We start from the raw sequence: 10,273 nt of genomic DNA, 5'->3' as shown, positions 1-10,273 counted from the left end.
AAACAAGTTACAAAGTGCTTTAACAAGTGTAAAGACAATAATACCTAAGAGACAACAACAACTTTCTTCCAATATAAATAATTTCCAAATGGGTATAAAGCACATCAGAGAACTCACCACATACCCTATGTTCAAAAAACATAAAAAAAATGGTTCAGAACACATCAGACATGTCAGCAATAATAAGAATATGTATTTCCACTCAACCCAACCGTGCTGCCACTTGTGTCTCTATTGTGTCAATGTGTAGTATTTTTTACTACTTTTTATATTTGTATTGTTGACTGTAATCTTCTTATAGTTGTTAATTTTTAGGTAGACAATTTTAAGATCTGTCCAGGGACAACGGCTGAAAAATAGCCTTTTGGCTAATTCTGGTGCATTTACAGCAATGTTAATTAATGTACACTGTCCCTGTCAAAAATAAATAAAAAATAAAAATAAAAAAATAAAACAAAATGTATATTTTTAATATAATAAAAAAAAATCTACACATGTATTAGATTCAATTATGTGAATGTATTCTCAAAAGGTGTGCTTTAGAGTAAGGCGTTTGGCATCTCGTGTGTTCACTGACAATCTTTGCTGCGTTTGTTTTTGACAGCTACTGGAGGACCCCTGGTGGCGCATGCGCACATGTCACTTGTTCAGACGTCAACTGCTGCACCACCAGAGAGACGACGGACAAACACTTAGGGAGAGCTCGATAGCGTAGGGAAGTAATAATCCTTTGACCAAAAGTTTCTCCAGCTTGAATAAAGTAATGAGTTAGTCAGTCGGACAGCTAATTATAGTACCTAGATTACAATACACTGGCATTGCCACTGTGAACATGGACCAGGAGTTTGAAGCCATAGATTCAGAGGGCCGGTGGCAAAAGCTTTACCTAGTAAGTCTGTTAGCATAGTTAGCATAAAGCTAACATAGATAGTACTTCAAGCGCGCATTAATCTAGCAAGCTAACCGTTCGGCTAGCTCATCAGTTATTCGATATCTAGCCTGTTAGCGTTACGTAGCACCAACTTCCTTCATACGTTTGTTTTTGTGTCCATCTTTTAAAAAGAAATCGTTTGCCTATATACACTGATGCACTTTAATATGTTAACGTAGCCATGTTACGTTAGCTTAGTCATTATTATAAGCTTTTGCATGTGGTTGAAGCTCAGTGTGATTAGCTACATTTTATAGCTAGTCACTTGTTGTTCGTCTTTTATACATCACTCTATGAGTAGGATCAGATGTTCAGTGGTTTTGGGCAAACAGTAGCGTTGGGATTGAGCCCCTGTCAGAGTGCCATGAAATGTGATGCTATAGACGTTACTTGTGCATCTTTCTCTTGTCTTCAGGAAATAAGGAATCAATCCCACGAGTGCTCCTACAAAGTGGCAAAGTATCCAGAGAATCGCAACCGAAACAGATACAGAGATGTCAGTCCATGTATGTAAACATTGGCGGAAAGTCCAAACTGCTTATACACGGTGACGTTTCTCCAAACCTCTAACAATGTCTGTCAATTTACAACTTTTCCCGAAATTATTTTCTCTCTCGCTGCCTACAGTTGATCACAGTCGGGTGAAGCTGGAGAACGCAGAAAACGACTACATCAATGCAAGTCTGGTAGTCATGGAGGAGGCCCAGAGAAGTTACATATTGACTCAGGCAAGTCCAAGGCTTTTTATTCCAATAATACACTTTTGCATTCATTTCTATTATTACAACCTTAACATTAATGTTAGTTAAGAGGCAGTAAAATTCTGGTCTTGACAGTGTTTTATTTATTATTCATTTTTGCCAAGGATGTTGCTGTGTGAAATTTCCTCAACTCTCCAACTTACAGTAATGATATTTTAAGAGTACGTGTAGGGATGTAATGGTATGAAAATATAACTAATTATCACGGTTTTTGGTATTATCACAGTATTTTGAAAAGTGTGTTCAACAGAAAGAAAGCACTGATAGGCCTACACAAGCTGAAATTGTTTCAAAAAGTGTAACAGTGTTTATTATATTACAAAAATGTAGGCTATAGGCTTGTAAAAACTACTGAAAACTGGCTACTGAAACACTAGCCGGCTGTAGGGTGTCCTGTAAGAACTTGAACCAGAGATGTCTAACTTTGAGAGGAAGATTTATTTACAACTCAAACATGAAGTTAACCTTAAAGTTGTATTTGATGTTACACGTGACGTTAGATGTGATTCTGAAATATAAGCAAATAATAATTTGACTTACTCTAAACATTATTTACAAAACTAAATGTTATAGCCACCAGCAAATGGCAAGAAACAATACCAAGAATTACATTAATTTCTCTGTAATAATTAACATGAATTTAACATATTGCTCAGTAACACAAACTGAGAATAAGGCACATCTATTACAGCAAAAAGTGTAATACACTTGTAATTGCTAAGCATGTGGCTCTACAGGCTAGTCTGTTTACTGGCGGTTGCACGTTGCTAACAAATTGCCCTAACACAACCTGAATGTCAACACGTGGCTGCACAGGTAATAGTTAACAATCTGCACGTCTATCAGCTATGCAGTAAGAAACACAGCAACAGCAATATTAGCAAGGCGTTAATAGCTATTTCATATGTCACGTCATAACATGGGCTAAACTTCCATATTGTAGCAGGACACTTATTGAAGATTTAGAGGCAGTAAAACCCAGGACAGTTTTTGTAGTTCTGCGCCACCCACATCACTTCAACAACACGGGAAAAAAAGATAAAGACAAAAGTCCGCTGCTACATTCTGTCTTCTTCTCCTGTCTGAGCGCAAAGTTATTCCTTTTCCTAAAAGAAACCCAACACAGGGACATCTTCATCCAACACAACTCTGAATATTCTCCAGTATTCAGGGAATTAAAGTACAAATAACCTCTTAACTTTTTAACGTGATTGTTTTTTTTCTTGCTAATGTTAAGGGTTAAGGTAACCAGGCTCGCTGAACAACAAAACGCCGCTGCTAAACGTTAACTCAGCCGGTAACACTAATCCCACTGTCTTGTCCTTATTTGTCACGTTTAACTTGAACATGAAACTTGAGTTTAGGTCTTCCCTAAATCTAAAGTGGTTGTGCAGTGTCAAGCTCGACCCACCCAGAGCTGCGTAGTGTCACGGTCGGAAAACGGCAGCTGGCCCCTGCACCCGTACCCCCAGCAGTCGACAGCCAACAGCTTCCTCGGTTGCTGCTCCAGTGTCAACTCTCTGGGCAATGGTCTGCCTCAGAGTTTTTTAGTTGTGTACGTTCAGGTTGTTTAAAGAAGGAGTATTTACAAAAGACTCGTGGGAAAACAGGAAAGCAAAGTATTTTCCGTCGGAACAGTCTTTCTCCCAGTGTTTCTCTTTAGCACGTCTGTAGTGTAGCGTTGGTTTTTCCTTGAGGCCCTCGACCTCTGTTTCCTCAAACTTCTCAATGAATCTCTGTCATCATCTCTCTCATCATCTCTGTACCTTATCCACACATGCTCATCTGGCTTATCAAGCCTTGCACACACACGCCACGTGTCAGTATTTGCCAGTATCAGCTCACCACTCAAAAGACACTAAACTGACATCCTAACATCAACAAACTGCCACTCAAAAGACGCTGTCATACATTAGCATGACCACAGGAAACTAAAAGTGGGTTGATAAAACTGATTACTGTTCACCAATTGATATTGCTCTCTGAATACTGCCAAAGTAATTTAAAGCCACAGGCCACATTTGAGGCAATGGTTGCTTCTGTCCAATTAATTTTGTGTCCTGAAATAGTGGAACCTTAAACAAAATTGTAGCAGTTTATTCTGCAATTATATCACCACTAATTAATATCATTAACCCTTTAGTTAGTTTAATTCTAATTTACATAGCATCAAACAGTGTGTTACTCTACATGGTGGATTATCCTTTTAATCCGGTTACTGACATATTTGAATTTAGTCATGAAAAGAAAAGCAAACAAAGCAAAGACTTGTTGACAGAGTCTCAGCATTGTCTATGCCTGTGTATGTTATCTATTCTATATTATTTCAGACATTTAACATTTCAAGATATTGCACCGCGCAGAGTGCAGTTTTCACAACTCAACCACATTATAACCTTTAGCAGGCTTAACCTTTAAATTAACACTTGTTAGTTGGACAGTTATCACATGAATTAAGATAATTCTCAGCCTAATGTATTCAATGTTCATTCATGCCTGAAAGATAATACACATTTCCATTGCAAATGATTTCCTCCTGCTGTCATGTAACTGATCAAAGTGTGTGTGTGTGTTTGTTGCCCACAGGGCCCCCTCAAGAACACCTGTGGCCACTTTTGGCTCATGATCTGGGAGCAGAAGACCAAGGCGGTCATAATGCTTAACAGGGTCATAGAGAAAGGCTCAGTAAGTACACAATATAATAATAAAAGGGCCTCACTGGTTACATTCATGACAGTGTGGACAACCCAGGTCACATGGCATCCGATCTTTTCCAGGTCGGATTTATCGGTCTGGACAGTCGGATTGGAATTTATGCGACTTTGACATCAATTTAGAGCGACCATTGTCACACTTTCAGGCCGTGCCCAGTTCTTGAGTCTGATGCGGGTTACATCAAATAAAATGATAAAAGTGGACAGTCAGTCAAAATAATCAGACCTGGCAATGAATAAGAATTGAGCATTAAGGTCTGCAGTCCGAACAAAGCCATTGGGTCTGGTTTGACATCTTTGACACCCACAGACAGATACTGAATAGACAACAGAAATACTAGTTATATACTGACCACTTTATCCCCAGGAACACACATACTTTGTTAAAGTAAGCAGTCGGCTCAGTGTGAAATATATGATTCCACTTGTTTGATTCAATCTGAATTCTGTTTAAATGCTCCATTGTGACGCTTCAGTCTCCTGTCAGCAGGATAACAGGAATTCCGTGTTTTGACAGCATGTCCCCAGATGTCTGAGAGGAGCTGGGATGCAGCCCAACCTTTTTAAATCCAGTGATCCTGTGGTGTGCCAATTAAATAAACACACACTAACACTCTCGCTCACATAGAGCAGCTGGGATCTCTCTGTTTCTCAGTATAGCAGCTGGAGTGGATCTGGCTGGGTCATGAGATTCACTCACTGTTTTCTTGGAAATAGAAGATAAAGAGTACCTAGTCCACAGATATTATCAAGGATCTGTCATGTAGGCCAGCTCTCCAATCCTCCAGAGGAGAGGTTACATAACAGACTTATCCCGAACAGATCTAGCTATTGTCTGTTTACCTATAAAATGCTATTTGCTGAGAATAAATATAGAGTATATAATAATAACAATGATAAGAGCCAGGTTCTACCCGAGGTTTCTGCTTGTTAAAAGGAAGTTTTTCTTCGCTGCTGTCGCACCAAATACGCATGGGGAGAATTGGTGGGACCTACGTTATCTGTAAAGTGGCCATGAAATAATGTCTGTTGTAATATGACAATTTGAATAAAATTGAACTGAATAATAACAAACTTATATAGCACATTTCATATAGGAAATACAGTACAGTACTTTACAAAATAAAAAAGGAAAAAAAAAAACTGTTTAAAAAAAAAATACATAAAAAGAGGAAGGAAGTAAAATAATAGTTTAAATAGGTGTATTTATTCAAATGTTAGGATTAACTCTGTTTCTAAGTTTGTGTTGTGGTGTAAGGACTGTGGTCACAAAGTTTAAAATACTCAAAAGTAACACAAGTGGAAGTTTTACTGTCACAACAGATCAGAGGAACATCAAAATATATTAAAGTTCTGATAAATGTATAAAAATACTAAAAGTCCTTTAAACAAAAACACAATAACAAAAAAAAAGTCTGAGTGTAGAGCGCCCTCTGGGGGACAAACTATGCAACGCCATCACTCATAACATGGTTAACTGTCTGTTTTTATTTTATTTTTCAAATATTCATTTATCAGAATAATTTATTTGTCATTATAAATTATTCAATTGGCTTTTGTAAATACCGATTGTTCGGGAAATGTGTAATATCGGCCTGCTGATATATCGGTCGGGCTCTAGCTGTAATAGAATATATAATTGGTGTGTCACAAAAAAGAGGTGGGATTTGGTATTGTTGTTTACGTTGATGGGAAAGAAACGTTTCAAGGTTTTGTAATTGTGTATGTTTCTGTGCATTTGGGAATGTTTATAATGTAAGTGTGACCAGGTAAATTTGTAGGTATGTGTGTGGAGAGAGGAGACACTGAGGATGTTTATCAGCACTATTTGATTTATTCCCCAGCTTTACTCTCAAAGCCGAGGCTCAAACTGCCCTCTTGTTAGTCGTCAACTGCTTTGTCTCAAGGCTACTCAGCTGGCATCTGCTTTTCATCAGGTGTATTTCTTTGCTAGAAGTCCAACCTATTAAGTATCTCTTACCATGCTTGTCTCCTTTCTCTTTGTGTGACAGGAAAAGTGTGCCCAGTACTGGCCTACAGCTGAGGAGAGGGAGATGACCTTCAGAGACACACGTTTTTTGGTCACGCTGCTGTCAGAAGACACCAAGTCTTACTACACCACCAGAGTTTTGGAGCTGCAGAATCTTAGTGTAGGCCAAAGATTTACTTACAGCACGGGGCATTCCTAGTTAAAGGTTTCAAAGGAGAACTGAAATGGTTCAAGGATGTCACACTAAGAGGCATCACATGGCCCTGTATTTGAACTGAAAACACATACTTGTTTATCACTAAAGCTCATTCTTTTATGTTTTCATAGACTTTCAGACATAGTAATTAGTTTGATGTTCCCACACACCAAAGTATTTGGAGTGTGTACGTGTTGTTGAAAATTCAAAAGAGCTGTAGATTATGCAGCAGAGCAATTTCTGTATGTAAAATACAAAGCAAATGCTTGAACATGCTCTAAATTTGATCCAAACTTTAATGTTATGAATTTCTGCAATCCATTTCCCACCTGTTTTTTTATTATTAAATTATTTATTATTATTAAAAATGAACCCGCATTTTCTAAATACTAAATTTCAACAACTAAAAAGGAACTTCCAAGCTGATAGAACAATATGCATGAGGAAGAAGTACACACAGGGCTTAAATTGCTGTTTTTGTGTGGCAAGTATTCAGAACCTGATTTCTTACATGAATTGAAACTGTAGAAAATGTTTGTTTAGTTCAACTCTAAAACACTACCGAAATACCCTAATGCCACCTCAAACAGAACTGATCAAGATCAGCACTGACAGGCGCACATTAATTTAAGTTTTTTACCTGCTAATAAGGGCCTCTGTTTGCTGCTCTCACAGACAGGAGAGAAGAGAGCGATCTGCCACTTTCATTACACCACTTGGCCTGATTTTGGTGTCCCAGAGTCCCCGGCATCCTTCCTAAACTTCCTCTTCAAAGTGCGGGAGTCGGGAGCGTTGGGGGTAGAACACGGGCCGGCTGTGGTGCACTGCAGCGCTGGAATCGGACGCTCAGGGACGTTTTCATTAGTTGATACGTGTGTGGTCCTGGTAAGTCCTGCCTCTTAGTTTGTATCAGTGTTTCCATGTTCTGACTAAGCAGTAAGAAATTTGCCTGTTTGTTCTTTACCACAGTGGTTTGATTAGTCATTTAGACATTTGTGCATGTCAGAGCAAACACAGACCCATTTTATTCTGTCATTCCGTGTTTATTATTTACATTTTAAATAAACCCATTTTCTGATTGATACCTGCTTCAGAATGTAGTTGGAAAAAGAGAAAAAAACCCTGAAGAAAAACAACTCAAACATAAAGCTTTAATGTGGTTATGTACTTGGCTAAAATGCAACGTTGTTCTCTTGGCATGCTGGGAACAAATGAAAACATGATGATGTAGAGAAAGATAAGCCAGATCAAAAAATAAAAGGCACTTAAAAAGCTGAATTACAGCAAATGATCCCAAAACTATTGCATTATTCCCACTGTCACAGACTGGAGATGTGTAACAATGTGTCACCCTTAAAATTTTCCTTCCTTAACACATCCAACAAATTAGTCAGAAGATATCGAGAGAACAGGGGGGTTCATCCTGCTTAGATAAACTACAGTAGTTTACGTTGCTGTCCTGTCCAGATGGCCAAGAGAAAAGACCCTTCGTCAGTGGACATCAAAAGCATCTTGTTGGACATGAGGAAGTATCGCATGGGCCTGATCCAGACCCCTGACCAGCTGCGCTTCTCCTTCATGGCTGTCCTCGAAGGATCCAAGTGCATCATGGGAGACTCTTCTGTACAGGTACCTGCACCACACACACACACCGTGACCAATTCTATCACTCAGTACACTAAGTACTTTTTCCTCTCCATTTTATTTTATTTGGTTGTAAACACAGATACTCTTATTTCCCTTTTTATCCTAATGGTCCAATCACGGACTGTACTATGTCAATTTGTGATTTTCTGCAAGCATCTGTTCAATTGGGAATTTGGCTGTAGAGAAAAATACAAAAGAATGGCAGTGGGTCAGCCTGGTAATTGATATTTGTGTATTTTATACGCCACAGTCATTCAGTCTTTGCGTGCTTAAAAGTCACATGCTGTCAAGTAAGGGGAACATGTGGCATGTGAGTCACATTGTAAACAATATTTCAAATTCAAAATATATTCCAGTCTAAACGATTATTTACAAGAGAGTATCATGTGGAGTTTTTACTGAACGTATTTGATTGTGGTTTGCATCAGATAATTATTGGGATGCAGCTGACTGAGAACAAGTCGAATCCATTAGACTCACCCCATTATTGACTGGCAAGAGGTAGGTGAAACAAGCTAACTGGAGATCTCCCAACACATCAGCAGACCTTTCTGGCCAGGCCTCCGGGCACATCTTGTTGATAAATGAGCTTTATGTAATTGTATAGAAAGAAAGAAACACTTCCTGCAATTTGAGTCTTAAAGCGCCCATATTATTTTCAGGTTCATAATTGTATTTTGAGGTTGTACCAGAATAGGTTTACATGGTTTCTTTTTCATAAAACACCATATTTTTGTTGTACTGCACATTTCTGCACATTTTTCCTCTTTTCACCCTGTGTGTTTGGGTCTCTGTTTTAGCTACAGAGTCAAACATCTCACTTCTTTACTATCTTTGTTGGGAATCACGCATGCGCAGTAGCTAGGTAAGATCACGTCAGCTAGATAACGCTTTCTCCAATTTTGGTCAGTACAAGGCAGGATTAGCTGGGAGACTTCTTCTGAACAAGGGCACACTTATGGAATACCTGCAGAACAGGGACATGGAAGTAGTTCCTTCGGAGATTTTGGTGAACTAGTGTGTGTTGTAACAATGACATTCAATTGAATTGAATTAAAAGTTTTAAGCCCACACTGGAAAACCATTGGCCAGGAAATGTGAATTTAATTTTTTTGCCTTATCTCAATTCTGTTCACCCCTTTGTCTGTACAAGGAGCAGTAACTTTTCTTTATATGTTAAGAGTTCCTTTTAACACATCCTGCTCCAACTATAGCAATTGTTCTCGCCAATGAGGCTGAAACTTTGAGACTGAAACTAAATCTTTCTCTTTTTCTCTCCCTCTTTTTCTTTTGGTACTCGTAGAGGGATATATCTTGGCCTATTGACTTTCGTCAAGAATGTCAGAAGTAATAAACAATAGCATTTTGTTCAAGCCAGTTTCCTGAATGCTTGACAGAGAAGTGATTTGTGTACATCAAGCCGCAGTGTGTATGTGCTTTTGGTATGGAGCCATCCTGCGCTTGCATAATTAACAACAAAAAGGCTAATAGTTGTCATTGGAAGTTACATTCTTTGTCACACGCTGGACATTTTTGACAAGAACATAATTTCTTCATATAATTTGACAACAAAATGACCAATTGTAGGCCATTTTAATCTGTGGCAAAATGGTAATGTTTCCTGCTTTGCCAACACACTTTAATGTCTGAATTATATCCTTCTCAAATTATTTGGCATTTTGTTGCATCTTGCATACTTGCATCAGTAGAACAAAAACGTCAACTATCTTCCAATTTTCTGTGTGTTAAGAACCGGTGGCGGGAGTTGTCCAGGGAAGATCAGGAGCCAACATCAGAGTCTCCCCCCTCATCTCAGCCCCAGGCCAGGTGTCCAACAGAACGATTCAATGGCGGCCAACGGGGAGGTCAACTGGAGGAGGGAGGAGACTATAGACTGGAAGACAAAGTACCAGCACAGTCTCCTTGCAAGGAACAGGAGCAGGACGGCAGCACGACACAGTCAGTACACTTAGTCTGGCTCTTGCTCATATTCAGTCAATGTTCTGAATTGGTCATTTGTGATTTTTTTTTTTT

At 38.8% G+C, this 10,273-nt stretch overlaps 1 protein-coding gene across 3 annotated transcripts in view; it reads left to right on the top strand.

The window, feature by feature from the left end:
• Positions 1-626: 626 nt before the first annotated feature.
• Positions 627-10,273, top strand: part of ptpn2b (protein tyrosine phosphatase non-receptor type 2b) — a 14,240-nt gene continuing 4,593 nt past the window's right edge. For all 3 annotated transcript variants that reach the window (XM_032535012.1, XM_032535011.1, XM_032535010.1), the window contains exons 1-8: positions 627-889; positions 1,347-1,437; positions 1,559-1,659; positions 4,279-4,377; positions 6,419-6,556; positions 7,268-7,477; positions 8,060-8,221; positions 9,990-10,198. In XM_032535012.1, coding sequence (XP_032390903.1) covers positions 833-889; positions 1,347-1,437; positions 1,559-1,659; positions 4,279-4,377; positions 6,419-6,556; positions 7,268-7,477; positions 8,060-8,221; positions 9,990-10,198 — 1,067 coding nt within the window. In that variant the 5' untranslated portion in view covers positions 627-832. The remainder of the gene's footprint in view (positions 890-1,346; positions 1,438-1,558; positions 1,660-4,278; positions 4,378-6,418; positions 6,557-7,267; positions 7,478-8,059; positions 8,222-9,989; positions 10,199-10,273) is intronic.

Source organism: Etheostoma spectabile, chromosome 14 (assembly GCF_008692095.1).
Source record: "Etheostoma spectabile isolate EspeVRDwgs_2016 chromosome 14, UIUC_Espe_1.0, whole genome shotgun sequence".
NCBI lineage: Eukaryota > Metazoa > Chordata > Actinopteri > Perciformes > Percidae > Etheostoma > Etheostoma spectabile.
This window is presented reverse-complemented; position numbering and strand designations above follow the sequence as displayed.